Genomic DNA, 15,615 nt, shown 5'->3' on the forward strand with positions numbered 1-15,615 from the left:
ACTCACTTTAATGCTTCCACTTGGCCATTGTTATAATGTACTCCCATATACACAGTATACCATATATAGAACATATGTATGTATGTAGATACATATACATACATGTGTCGGTGTCTGTGTGTGTGGTATAAACCTCACAAAAATATTATTGGGTGCAGAGGCAACTACAATGCATCAAAAGTTTGTTGTGTATTTGCTTTTTTTTTTTTTTTGTCTACTTGCTGCTTGTTGCATTGCAAATCACATGATGCCTTCATAGTCTTCATAGTCCTGGGATGCTACTGTTGCTGCGGCAGCTTCCACTTCCATTTACCACTTTGCATTATACTGAAATAACAGTTGGTTGCCATCTAATAATTGTTCTTCTCTCATATTCCATGTGCACTTATGGAGCATTCGAAAGCGGATTTCGTTTTTAGAGTTTGAATTTTTGTTTTGTTTGCTCTTAATGTTTTCTGAGGGTAAACTTAACACTAGGTAAAGTGTACAATGAATGAACTGCATTAGCTTTTATTACAAAACCGGTATTAGGTTTTAGAGTTTAGTTGAAATGTTCACCACATTTTTAAGGCACATTCTGATTATCTTTTAAGTTTTAAAGTTGTTATGAACTGAAACGTTTTTTCGACGCAAGATAATACAAATAACTTATTGGTAGCTTTTCCAAACCCTAATTGAGCAAGAATATGTTGATTTACTTGTTTATACGATGCAAAAGATGGAAAGGGGAAATTTTTCCTTTGACAACACTTCCAACGTAGCACTTTTTGTAGGGAGTCGAAGTGCCAGGACACTCGTATTATTGTTGGCCCGAGAGTGGTTCAAAAAGTAGAGACAAAAAAACATATAGTTGAAATGTGGAGTGGGCTGGGTGATATGGCAAAGGACAAGTCTCCATTTGGCTGAGGATGTGCGCTGCCTTAATGGCCTCGGGAGCCAAAGTGTGATGCGTAAGTGAATTCATATTTCATATATTGCGTTAACATGTCAACAAAAAGAGCAGACACACAAAGTGCACAGGATTTTTTTTGTTGCAGAACGCATTCTCATAGGTTCGCTGTATCGTTGAGTTCGTTTGCTCAAACTAGAAAAGTATCACTGCGGTCTTTAACTGGTTTTAGCTTTGCTTAAAGATGTGGAAATCTGAAACTGATACTTAAAAATGGTAGCCGTCACTGTCGAATAGAAATTCAAGAAATGTTGGTTACATTTTGAGCAAAGAGAAATTTGATATTTGCGCCAAAGGATGCAATATCAAAGGCTTGCTTTGTGGCCAGCACCAGCGACAGGCGGAAAGAATACCAGAGTAAAATTGTTGACAGTTAAAACTGGTAAATTGGACACGAGCATGGCAGAGAGAAAGAGAGAGATGTCAGTGACAGTGGCAAAAAAAGAAACCGAAATTCAAAACAAAATCAGATACCTTGAAAATCTTGCACAACTTTGTAGCATTCTTATTATGGGCAAGGATAAGAGATGGACAGCCTTAACAGCTTAGCTACTGTGGTGACTTTCTCTACTTTCAGTTAGCCTTAAGGGCTTTTCGCTTGGACCCAAATCCGTGTCGTCTCCATTCTGAACCTCACCATGGGAATCATTTGCTTCACAGCGCACTGTTAATTTAATCTGCGGACTGGCCGCGAGGTGGCGTTAGCGTTAATGCAATCTCTGGTGTTGAATATCGTGAATTTCACCGCATCCAACTGAGTGCGAAAGTGTATGCGTGTTTGTGTGTGTATGTGTGCGTGTGAATGTGTTGCTGACGCATTGAGTTACCAAAAAGTCTTCTTAAGGACGACGCTGACGTTGCCAACAGCTGAGGCAGAGAGTCAGCTTCGCGTTACTGCTCTTGTGTGTGTGCTGGCACTTGAAAGCTTTTACCACATTGCCAGTGTCCCAGTGTGAGAGCCTCTATATACATATATTTATATATTTGTGTGTGTGTCTGTGTGTGGGCTTGTCAAGTGCTTCTTTTGTTGCCCATTGATGCTGTGTCTCTGTGCGCGAGGGCGCCAAATTTCAAAAGCATTCGTGCAAAAGCTTTTTTTGTTGTCGCAACCAACCAAACAGTTTATTTTGCTCAACACTCGACGCGACCTTTGAAAGGGGAAACGATATCGGCCGCTTCAATTTCAATAGTAGTCCCCAGGCCCCTTCAACTTGTCAATGTTAAAAATATAAAATATCTACGTATATATATATATACATATATGCCACAACATATGCCCCAAGTTAAGCATTTCCCAAACTAAACCCAACAACAACTATTTGCTCTACTAATTTAATTTGCCGCAAACTTAGTTCTCGCATTCTTTTTGTTTTTGCGCTCTAGTAAGGTCAAAACCGAATTAAATGCAATTGACAGTTGTAATTTCAAGCAAGCTGTCAAGCGAAATCCCCAAATGCCGTGCTAGCAACACAATTGCAATACCAGAAAATACAGAAAAACCCAAAGCAGGCGGCAATCCTTCTTGGTCAGAACGAAATTAATATACTCTACTGATTCTTTAATTTTAAATTAAACTAATTTAAATTGGTGGCACATCCGAATAGGCGTAGAAATAGGGACTTTTAGATCCACATAATATTGAAGGCTTTGCAATATGCTAAAAACCATCACATTGCAATTATGCCTCGTATATGAAAGGGTGTTAAATCAAATAGAAGTAAAACCAAACTCTGTTGTAACACAATAAAATGCAACCAAACACAACTGACAAAGAAATTGTTGCCGAATGTGAGCAAGAAAGAAATCGCTAGTGCTGGCCAAGGGGGCGTGTCGCTGACAAAGATAGACAACACGTAAACGGAACGACAATGCCAAGCCACGGCTGTCAAATTAGAGGCAAAAAGCGTAGCAACAAGGCGCGCGCAACTTTGTTGAAAGAGTTAGGACTTGGGAGACAGGTCCAAAGCCTTGAGTGCGATTTATTAAGTCAGTCAATCAGTATTATATAATAATAATAATGGCTAAACTAAATCATTTCGAAGTTTAATTGATGAATCGATGCCATTGATGGCAAGCAAATTGTAATGAATATATAATTACTCAATATTAACAGACAGTTTGCTCAGCTGCATTTTGATGATTGCTAATGAAACTTAATTATTCTCTCTTTTATACTGCTTGTATTTGTGATTAAATCTATGCAACCTATATTCTATACAAATTTCTATGCATTTGATTGTTAATTATAATTAGCTCACACCGTAAATCATCAGTTTGGTGATTTGTTGAGCCATTGGTCCAAATCGAATGTGTTAAAGTAAACGAAGTTTGCATCTTATCTATTTTACGCATGGTTAAGTGATTGCCAAAATGAGAAATGCAACTCCTATGTGTTGTGTTTATGTGTGTTCAATGTGTAATTGAAATGCCGAAGCATTGTTTAAATTAACATTTAGCAGCTTACACACATATACTAAACTATTCACCAATACGCAGAGCTGGTCTATGTTCAAAAAGAAAAATGAAGCAAGTAAGTCGACTCGTCGACTCGGGTATACCATACACCAGGTGAAACAAATTTTTTTAAATTTCGAAAACCAAATGTACATATGTATGTCTATTAAATTGTTTTTACATGTTTCATAGTATGTGCTATCTCGCTCACTCTACGAACACACGAGCACTCTAGCGCCGCTACTAGCCAACGGCCAATTCTGGCCTTGTGGACCGCGTAGTATAATACGTTCATACGCATATTTTGCATGTTTCTAGTCCGATTTCAATAAAATTTGGTAGTTTTGTAGAAATAGATAAGATTAATTAGTCTGCCGAATTTGAATGCGATAGTCAAAAAACTACAGGAGAAAATCGGTTTTTTCTTAATTATGGAGGCGGAAGTGGGCGTGGCAAAATATGAAAATATATATACTCTGCGCGAATACTAAGCCAGTATACATACTAAATTTGGTGACTTTAGCTTTGTTTGTTTTTGATAAAATCAGTTTTGTTTGATTTGCGGGGGCGGAAGTGGGCGTGGCAAAATTTTTAAATAGCCAGTTTCTGCGCGTCTATTAAACTAGTCTGCATACCAAATTTGATGTCGGTAGCTTTCATAGTTTTTAAGAAAATCAGTTTTATGTAAATTCCGGGGGCGGAAGGGGGCGTGGCAAAAAGTTTAAACAATTAGTTTCTGCGCGCCAACTAAACGAGTATATAAACCAAATTTGATGTGTCTAGCTGTTATACTTTTTAAGAAAAACAGTTTTATGTGATTCCTGGGGGCGTAAGGGGGCGTGGCCGAAATTCCAATTAACTCTGAACATGTGCATACTACACGAGTATACATACCAAATTTGGTGGCTCTAGCTCTTATAGTCTCCGAGATCTGCGTGTTCATACGGACGGACGGACGGACGGACGGACGGACGGACGGACGGACGGACAGACGGACATGGCTAGATCGACTCGGCTATTCATCCTGATCAAGAATATATATACTTTATAGGGTCGGAGAAGCTTCCTTCTGCCTGTTACATACATTTTGGCGACTTTAATATACCATTTCACCCTATGGGTGTATGGTATAACAACAACGATACCACAAATTTGTTTGAAAATCCTGCATATACATATGGATATAAATGTATATATATAGATGCAATATTATCAGGTGCGAAATATATTTCTCCAAACAGTTTCATTTATCAATCTCCAATTTTATATCAATGTGTTTTGTGATCTGATTTGATATTTCCTTCTCGTAAAGAAATTTGGTATTTTGAAAATTCCGTCATTGAGTTTTTAATGTTTTCAGCTGTTTTAATAGTTAAACGATTATACTTTTTTATTAAAAAGATATACCCTTCCGTTATCAACAACTATCCACACAACTACTGTTGATTCCGTCCCTGTTCTAAGTGTTTTGGATGAATTTTCAAATGGCAGAGCACAAAACACCGTTCGATACACATTACTACTTGAATGTTTTATGTATTTGCCTGCTCCTCTGTTTAACTGCCTGTATTCTGGAGTTGCTTCTGTAAATATTTGTTGAAATTCTTTCGAGGCTTATTTTAAAATTTATTCAATGGAAAATAGCTCACATAACTTCAGTTGGCTGGCCAGCTAGCTGCTGGCCCTGTCTTGGCACAAACATGCTCGTAAGTAGTCGAAGAGCATAAATAAAAGTGAGTGATGCGCAAAATGAAGTTGCAACCAGGATACTGCTCGATATTGCTGGCATATCCTTATAGTTTCATTTTGTTGGTCAATTAATTTGCATGTCATTGGTGGTCACTAACTAAGTATGAAGATAATTAAAATGCAACTAATGGACAGGTATTGAAACTTTAAGAGAGATATTACCAAGTGGTCAATTCTTTTTGGAAATTAATGTGTGAGTTTACGGTGTGAGCACGTGTGCGTATGTGTGAGTCAGAGGTTGGTAACTTTGACAAAAGATCTCTTGTCTTGTTTCTGTCTCATTACAAAATTGTTTGCAAGCTTTGTGCTCCTGGGCGGTTTTGTGTTTTCTGTTTATCTTTCGTAAACGTGCCAGGACATCTTTGCTTTCAATAACAAATACACTTGAACATTAAACAAATAGCAGGCACGAGTCTTTGGCTCAAAGAACTGTCGTCCTCCCCCAACCTTGTGGTCTAAGGCTGTATATTAGACGATTCACAACGACTTCATTACATTTTTCGGTATTTCCGTTGCTTTTTTGCCCATTTAATTGGCCGTATAATTGATTGGAGTTGTTATTGTTGTTATGGCGGCTTTTTCTTAGTATTCCTTCTCCAGCATCTAACTCATTATGTTGTACACATATATATGTATAGAAGCTCGCTTTGTAGCAAGACATTAGAAAATACTCAAAGCAAATGGCAAAGTTTTTGTTCGCCGACTATTGATACAGCAAGCACCGGGCTGATTTTGATATTTATGCTGCTTCCACAATTCATTGCTCTTGTCCAGCTAAAATTTGTTGGCCTTGTGTTTTGTGGTACATAATTAATTATATTTGCCTTCAACTCAAAATGTCAGTTAGCCTCTAATTATTATTAGGCTAACGAACATAGAAAGCCTGCAGTAGCTCTAGCTATGTCAGGGTATTTTGATTATGTGTGTTAATGTGTGTTACCCATTGGAAAAAGTCATGTACGCATACATAAATCAGATTATCATAGGTAAATGTAGTACATTAATCCAGTATTCAGGATGAAAATAATCAGTTAAGAATCACTTTTGATTTATACTCATTCATATTTGTCTTTTCCTTTAGGGTATACAAAATGCGGTGTCCATAAATTAGCTTTGGCGGTATGTTTTGTTTTTTGGCTACAGGTTGTTTGACATTAATTGATTTATTTTCCTTTTACATAAATTAGGCACTGCCTGTAGATATTTTATTTCAATGAAGAGTATTAAATACGCCCATTGAAAGGCCGTTGGTGTGGGGTGGGGGCAGTTTTCGGGGTGGAATTTCACAGAGTCGGCAATGCGAGGTAGTGGGAAGACAAACAGGTGCCCAAAAAAAAAAAAAAAAGGACAAGAACCAAAAGAACACCTTTGTTTGTTTGTTTGTTCGTTTTGGTTGTGAAAAAAGACTAACATTTGACTTATGTGTATTAAAGATACACTGTAAGGCCATAAATTGATCAATTTTGAACAGATTAGGAGGAGAAATGTTTTTTTTTTTTCAGTTAATTTATCTTGAGCCAACCAACTAGAAGTTCTTTTGAATTTTCATTAAGGAAATGTATTCAGAACTTGGGGATTTGAAAGCTGTTAGAAAGCAGATTCTCATTTACTTTATTTTTCACAAAGCCATTCATAAGGTATTTGCTACTGCTTGGACTCCTTTGTGTCACACGAACAACGCATTGACGTTAGTGCAGCTGCAAATAGAAGATAACATGCATTTCACAACAAACAATAAACTGGCTAAATGCAATTTTTACGGTAAAAGCTGTTGAAAGGAGTAAAATTTCATTGTTCAGCCAATAAAGATGGGACACCAAAGGTCAGTGTTTTGCTTCTAAATATAGATTCTATTTTCGTTCGAACGCAAAATATGAATATTGTCGGATTAAATTAACTTTGACTTGATAAAATTAGAATAGTCAAAGAGCGAGCCAGGAAATTAATGAAGAGGGTCACGCGAAATGCAGTCTAAACACTCAACAAAAAGTTTCGAAAAGTTAACTAAATAACTTGCCAAATCAACTCTTGACTTGTTGCTGATATTGTGTTCGTGAGTTGGCTATGAGCATAGTACTACCCACATTCATTAAATTCACCCATTTTTGGCGGTTCCACAAACAAGAAGCAGAATAAGAAGATGAAGCTTGGGGCATTAAAAAACACGTTAAAAGAATTTGCTAGCCGTACTTTATATACACTTAATGTTTCCCAGTTCAATCATGAGAGCATAATTAACAATAACTCTTATTACGAATTAAGTGGGTACAGCAAATGTTATTTTTTAGTTTAAGTAATACCAAGTTACCAAATCTTTGGCATAAATAATGGTAGCCTTTGAGAGGGTATTTGAAATGGTGGGAAAACTTTTTGACAGCATAACATGCAAAAACAAATTACCAAAGCAGTCAAACTGTCAATTATAAGGCAATTAGTTTTGGCTTCAATAAAAATGGCAGCTGCTTTTGCAGTTCCTGTCAACGATTAAGCATATTGGCTTTAGTAAACACAAAAAATATAAAGATTGACTGAAATTTATGTCCAACAAAACAAACGAATTTAATAAAAGAAGAATTGGCACAGATTGAACCAAATAATTGCAATAGTTCGGCCAATTGCAGATGGCCTTAGTTAGTTCATCTTGATTTATACTTTAGTTTCACCACACCCAAACGATAACCAGGCGCACATGGATGTGTCTTAGGCTTAATGGCCAAACAAATGTCATGCCTGCATTTTTGTGAGCCTTGCAACTGATTACTAAGAAGATAAATGCAAATGTAAAGTACAGGCAAAAGTTGCCTGTACCTGAATTCTAATAAATTCATTGAAATTGATATGAGAAAATTGTATATGAAAGTTTTACGACGCTATAAAACAACAGGCCGCAATCGTCCAAAGACCAAAAGGCGACAGCAGCAAGGACAGTATTCAGCACAGGATATGCAAAATGCAGCTGAGACAATACGGTTGCTGGCTCAATCATTGTTTGTTTGCATGTTGGTTTGTTTGGCTGGCTGGTTGGTTGACTGTGGGTTGGTTGACTTTGAGTTTGTGCCTGCAGGCTGCAATATGAGAACTGGAAATTATGAGCGATATCGCAGCCAGTTAGCCCCTCGTCGTTGTTGGAATGACGTTGCTTCATCCATTGGCAACATTTGGCTTGGGTTATGCGACGTGTGGTCCCAATATGCAATGTTGCGTGTCTTTCCGGACTGGCTGCCAAGCCACTTCCCTTTACAGAACGCTCGCCTCGACAAGCAGCACTTTTAACGATTGATGCCTTTGGCATGCCTTTGGTGTGGGACACTACTCTCTCTTGCTGCTGCTTGCCTAAAGCAAATAGGGACGAAGAATCTAGTTTATAGTCTCGGCCTATTTGCTCCACATTGCCAGATTGCATTGTCAAAGCAAGGCTTTTGCGAAAATTTCATGGTATTAAACTGATGATTGGCCCCGACCGTCTTGTGATTTGCTAATTATGCGCCTTCTTCTCATAAATAAACATACATAAAATACTATGCCCACTGTCGGTTGGCTAGATGGTTTGCCTTTAGTTGCTTACGCCTCACCTGAAAGAACGACGTATCATTAATCAATGTCTATTATATGCAGAAAGAACTGCAACAGGAAACGGAAGTTGTGCCGCACAACTTGCAATAAGAACAACACGCACAGAGCAAATCTGGCAAAAGGAGAGAAATGCATACAATTTCATTTACCTTTTTATTAAAGAAATAACTATATGTATTCTACCATTGAAGACTACAAATTTTATTTCTGCACCACATTTAAAAGCAAAAAAGCTCTAAAAAATGAATGATGTGGTACTTTAAGATTGGAAATGTTTGTTATGTTATGTTAAATAAATGGGGCAATTTTCATCTTACTTTATTATGATTAAAATTATTTTTCTTTTTATTCGCAAAAAAGTTTCAACTCTGGCACATGTCGTATGAGTAATATGAAATAAAAAGTGGAGCATACTTTTGAGCACCTCAAACTGAAAAAATCAATCTCATTTTTGTTTTGTAATTGATACACGAACGGTACACCAAAGCAGATGGAAGCAAGTTATACAGAATGGTATACAGTCTCTATTATTGTATTTTGAGAAAAAATATATATTGCAAAACAGGAAAATATGAAATGATTGTATGAGTGAGTATACGCTATAACTCGATAAGTCTGTATGATGGTCATTAAATTATAAAATAGCGCAAATCCGAAGGCATATTTCGTTTCCGGTCTGACAGGCTTGTCAAATGCCAACCCCTCGACAAATACCCTGCTCTCCCCGGGCGTACCTCCTCACTCTTCGTCAGATTGCTGTTGACGCACATATTCCTGTCAACATCAACGGCAAATGATAAAACGCTGGCGTCCAGCTTTTCCCAGTCCGCTCAGCCATATCGCACAAAACAGCGAAATAATTTAATTTTGCCTGCCATGTTCGCCGCAGGCCGCCCGCTGAATTTGTTTTATTAAAAAACTGTGTGTGCTACAGAGTCGTGGAGCGGGAAAGAGAACTAGAATGATAAGGCAGGAGACAGAGAGAGAGAGAGGGAAAAAGAGAGGAAGAATGAGTAAAACGCAAAGCGTAGAAAATGAAAGAAATGAAATCAAATACTCGAAAAATGAGCAAATAAAGTACAACCAAGATATAACTAAGCACAGTACATACATACATACGTACAAACAAACAAACGGCTCTGAATGTCTGTATATTTTATTAAAAGAACAACAAATTCGAGCCAAAATGTACAATTGGGATGAAAAGTCATTTATGAATTTCATCCTATCAAATTTCTTTTACTCACTCACAAATTTCTTTTACTATCTTAAATTGTATATGAAACATTCAATTTATGCGATTGATTATTTTATGAAGAAAGACAAAAGATTAAAGATTTATTTTAAAGTCAAACAACTAACATTTTTTGCAAAAGTCTCTAAAACAAATACAAAGACTGTAGTTAAGGACATTGAGCAGATATCACAATAGTTATACCAAAAGGCACCTTTAGATTTAAGAGAGATTTTAAAAGTTTTGTTGCATTAACTGAAAAAAAAAAAAACAAAATTATTAGCATAAAAGTGTCAAGTGACTATCTATAGCATAGCGATATTTTAGTAAGGATATCTGCCTTGGCTAGTTTAATTTGCCTTAAAGTTAAGTGCAGACTAAGGAAGATAAAAAAGAAAAAGCATAAATACTATGTGACGTCGCAATTTGGTGGCGAATAATTTACCAAGGGTCAGATCACTTCAAATTTGTGTAAGGTTCGGCGAGGCGTTGAAATTGTTATGGGGAAATTTTTTTTTTTTTTTTTTTTGCATGTCTTTTATTCAGCTCTATAGAACTATATCCGTTATTAACCAAACTAATCATGACCCTTTGTGGACGACACGTGCGCAAAAGCAAAAGGAAAAAAAAATAAGGCGAAAAACAGAAAGCCGAACTGGAGCAAATTATTGCCACAAACGGGGGACAGCAAATAATGTGCGCTCTGTGGGTTGCAGTCGGCCGTAGAATTGTGTGTTTTTCTTTTTGTTCTTGTTTTTCTTTTCTGATTCCATCTCTCGGTCTCTCCGTTTCTCTGTGAATACCCCTCCTTGATCCTGGTTGCTGCTTTTTGCGTTAATATGTATGTTGTCCCATAACGCTGAGCATATTTAAAGCTAGCCCAGGCAAATCCTTTAAGTGTCATTCGGCGTCCTGCAACATTTGGATGGATATTTGGTCATCGTCATCTGCAAATGGAGATTCGTTTTCGTTCTTTTTTTTCCCGAGTTGTTGGTTTGGTTTGCCTTGTTTTTTATTCCTTTGGATTTGCACATTTGGACACTACTTAATTATGTTCTTAGTCCCTTTTATGTCACAATTTTCATTTCGCAACATCAAATAAACTAAATGTCCGGTTCAGCAAAAAGGTGGCATACGGGGGTTGAAAAGGTCGATTTCCCTTCAGCAACTGTCGTCGTTGTATGTAGTTGTTGCTGTCGTTATTGCTACTGTTGTTGTTGTCAACCACAATTGTCGTGGCAAGGTAAACAAATATGCGTATATGCCCATGCTAACAACCTTGCCCATTGGCTGCAACCGAAATGGGAATAGGGATGTTAAGGGGTTGGGGATGGTTCATGATGGTGATGGGGTTTCTCCATTTTTTTCGGGGGGGTGGCGGAACAAATGTGCCTATTTGTAGCCCCGGTGTCTGCTGATAGAGCAGCGGTTGCTCCGGTAGTAGTAGCTCCGGCTTGTGTGGCTAGTTGCTATAAAATTCTGTACGAAATGACCATTTGGACTTTTAATATGCTCGAGTAATGTCTGCATTAACAGAATTCATTTGCAGGACATGGACACACACAACATATACACAGCAACCCCATTGCGTGTGTGAGTGTGTGAATGTGTGGAGGAAAGAAATTTATGTCGTGCTACTTGCTGAAATTGGATTTTGGCTTATTCTCTTTCTCTCCCTGTCTCTCTTGGTGTCTTTCACTCTGTATTCTGTTTAGTTGTTATTGTTGTCGTCACATCGTTTTTGCTTTTGAACTGTCCAAAACCCAGACCTTCCGAGCAGGTCCCAAAAGAAGAAAAGGTAACTCAAACCTACATATGTCAGGTGAAACGCATTTATTTCTATTCCCAAGTTTACTGCCTGTAATCCTTCCTCATGATTTTCACACCAGTGTTAGACAATTGTACGCCATAATCAAGTTAAATGCTTCAATTAGAAGCAAACTTTCAGTAGCAGAGAGAACTCTATATCTGGCACATGGCACGTGTCTTCTTTTTGTCGTTTTTTGTTATTTTGGTTTACTCTCAATTCGTTTTGTTTTATCTATTTATGTTTAATTTTCATATGCCACCACTTAACTTCATTGCAGAATGGCAAATTGCCCAGAAACCTGCCCGCATTGCGTGCCATGGAAATGGCACTACGCACCAACTCCTTTGCAATAACAGCAACGGCAGCAGCATCATCGAAAGCAGAAGGATCAGGAGGAGCAACAGCATGCACGAGAGGTGTATTGGACATGGAAGACAGCAGCGATTCGGAAATGGAGTACATGCCGCCATTGCATAGTGAGTACTTTTACCGACACTGGACATATTCTTCTGGCCAGTGGCAAATTCAATTAAAAATTTTTGAAACTGCGCCACCTGCACGTGCGTGACGCACTCGAACTACAGGAAACTACGGGACGGGATGGGATGAGATGGGATGGTATGGGATGAGTCTGCAAGTGAATTGTACGAGACTGGTACCCAGACTCTGAACGGCCAGTTGAAGGCCATGTCAGCGTCAGGCGTTTCAATTTACTTTTATGTCTCGGAGCCTTATCGCGGCGCAAATTGAAATGATATCTTGACACAATCAGCATGCCACCGAGACAGAGACAGAGACACAGACCACTACTCACTCTGACAACAACTCAAAACCTGATTCTGCACACACAAATACAAACACACATTCTATATACAATTAAGTTAAACGGTGACCATCAATTATGGGACAAGCTTGACTCTAAGCTGGGCAGCTGGGCGCCCAGCAATAGCCAAAGTTTTCAGCCCTAATATATATTTAGAACCAGAGAGTGGGATACCAGAATGAATCCAAGCAAAACGGCAAAAAATTGTCAACTTATGGCAAACTTTTCTCTCCCTTTACAAGACTTTTGTATTCGTTTGTGCTAAAGATGATATCACGAAAGTTTTTCTTGCTGGCCTGGGCTGCAAACAAAGCTGGCAAAATGGTTCCAAGATCTCTTTTACTCGCTGTTTATTTATATTAATATTTTTATCATTTTATTATGACTACAAATGTGACTATAGCTGTGGCTGCTTCTGGCCAAGTTGTGTGACTACCTTTAGCCATCCGGATTGTGGGCAAAACTTTTGGCCACAACTTAAACGCTCTTTATACACAAATACATACATATGTATATAGTTATTATCTATCCTCTCTTACTGTGTTGGCCCAGTCCAAGAACCACTTACATTTCACTTTACGCTTTACCAGCGAAAAGAACAAAAGAAATATGACAAAATAATGAATAAATAAATCACAACAAAAAACTTTTACGCCACGCCCTGCACACGGGGGTCAACAGTTAGTTTAACATGTTGTGTAATAAATCAATATGAATGAAATATACTACTACTACATATGACCAAGGATACTATTCTAAAAAAAAAAAACCCAAAACGAGGGGAATCTCTCTAAAGAAAATACTCTTGAAAATGGGGAAAAAAGAGCGAAAATATTTTGCGTGAAGGCTAAACTATTTATATTAATATCTGCAGGGTAAAAAAATACAAAGTAAATTAAAGCATATAAATGCAAATTATGCCAGTAACAGAAATCCAAGAAAGTCGCCAAAGCCCATGGGCAGCAGCAACATCAACTGCGGCAGCAGCAGCAGCAGCTGTAAGCGCTTCACTTTGCAGCTGTTCCAATTTTAAGCGTAAATAACCCCACCAAACCTCTTTCATGTACGGGTCTGAGTTGCCCCAGTGCTTGAGTTACCCTCACCAACCTCCACCCTATGAAACACTTGTCAATAGGTAAAATGTAAAGGCCTTCTCTACCTTTCGAGGGCTCCCCCCTCGCAACGGCAACGCTCATGTTGCTGCTGTTGCTACTTCGGGCTGCTGGCGTTGCCGTTGCTGTTGGCGCTGCTGCATTTTTTCGCTCACCTGAATGTTTGTTCAGTCAGAAAGTTTTGATTTATTTACGGCGCAAGTTTTACATTTTACACGACACACTCGCCTCCAATTACACGTCGCTGCCTACGTTGCTGCCAAGCAACCCTTTCCCTAACGCTTTTCCGCGCTCAGCGCGGACTCATTTACACCTCAGCTGGCGACGGCAGCAACAGAAACAGCAACAGCAATGGCAACGGCAACAACCCTGAACAGTGTGCCAGGTATTGGTATATAGAAAGGGGGAAAAAAGTAAAACAAAATGAAAAAAAAAAAGGAAAAAAGAAAAACAGAAATTCTTTCCTTCAGATTTTAATCGCTCACGTGAGTCCTTTGCTTGTGTTGCTTCAATGTGTTTGTGTTGACTTTGTTGTTGCTGTTGTGTTTCATTTTTTACATATTTAGTCGCTAGCGGATAATGTGTCGCCATGTTGCTATCGTCATCGACTATGATGATGCATACACAGGTTGAAGGGACTTTAGCATTTACAATGCAAAAACGAAATCAATTAGAAACCGGGTTACTCTACACATGAACTAAGAGTCCTAAAGGTTATCGTTAACGGTATTCTGTTGGTCACAAATGTCGACAAAAAGGTTCTAAATTATGTAATTAGTTTAAAAAAATTTTAAAAGGATCCATGGAAATTCAATTCTTTCTACTTAAAAGATGAATATTTTCTCTAAAAGAGGTTAACCTGGTTAAAACTTAAAATAGTTTTAAACTAGAAGGGCCCGAATACGACGATTGTTGTCTAGATGTTCAGCAACTTATTATGAATAACTGTAGAGCCTGATCTGAATGAAAATGATCTGCAGATTTTAATATAATCCTACCAAGTCTTGTAGAAAAGATTTCAAAACAAAAATATGAATAAATAGCTTTCATTTAAATTGAATTCAATACGAAACTTCTATCCTCAACCGTAGCAGAGCTTTTTTCAGTAATATCTTCAATATTCATATTCAAGAAAACCGTAACTTCTTAAGGAAATAATGAATAAAGTGAATATTTTAAGTGCTTCAGATGCTTGCTCAAATGACCTTGAACATCTGACCAAATCGACAAAAACAAAACCAACTATCAACAGCGCATCTCTTGTTCGACAAGAGCTGAGCCATTTAGGAATAAGTTGCTTGCCAGCCATCTCCTTAGACACTTTCCAAATTGTTGCAAAGAGTTTCCCTACCGCCCTTGCATACCCACCGCGATTCGTAATTGTTGTTGTTCTTGTCCCCTAACCATTCAGTGTCTTCGTTTTCGTTTCTCGGTTTCTTCGGTTTAGCCTTTGCCTGCTTCTAATACGCTTTTGGCCAAAGTAACAGTTGCTAAAATGTTTTCTATTGTTTTCACGCTCAACAAAAGGCAGACAATTAGTTTTCTTAAGCGACAAATCAAGTAGAAACTAAGTGGTGGCGGGTAAGGGCAAAGACCAAAGGCAAAGCAAGCAAAGCAAGTTGTGGCTGAATAGCAGCAATGGTTACACCACACCATGGCACGAGATGAGCCAGGCCGGAATGGTGGTTGCTGCTTGACGGCTCCAAGTTGTTGCTTGGCAAAAGGGAACGATATGAAACGAGAGTGGATTATTGGCCCTTGAGGACATAAACAATACATACAAAGCATGTGTGGGTGTTTGAGCCACCACCATGAGGCCAACCACAATATCATGTTTTATCACATACAGCTGGAGCTGATAAAAGTAAGACAGATGCCGGCGTACATACGTATGTATGTAAGAGCCATCTG

General features: G+C 38.2%; 1 protein-coding gene across 6 annotated transcripts in view; it reads left to right on the forward strand.

Annotated features, from left to right (window-relative positions):
• trv (trivet) overlaps window positions 1-15,615 on the forward strand; it is a 79,381-nt gene that overhangs the window by 20,098 nt on the left and 43,668 nt on the right. For all 6 annotated transcript variants that reach the window (XM_068299169.1, XM_068299161.1, XM_068299159.1 and 3 more), the window contains one exon: window positions 12,047-12,245. In XM_068299169.1, coding sequence (XP_068155270.1) covers window positions 12,047-12,245 — 199 coding nt within the window. The remainder of the gene's footprint in view (window positions 1-12,046; window positions 12,246-15,615) is intronic.

The sequence above is a fragment of the Drosophila tropicalis genome, unplaced genomic scaffold (assembly GCF_018151085.1).
Source record: "Drosophila tropicalis isolate 14030-0801.00 unplaced genomic scaffold, ASM1815108v1 contig_878, whole genome shotgun sequence".
NCBI classification, from domain to species: domain Eukaryota; kingdom Metazoa; phylum Arthropoda; class Insecta; order Diptera; family Drosophilidae; genus Drosophila; species Drosophila tropicalis.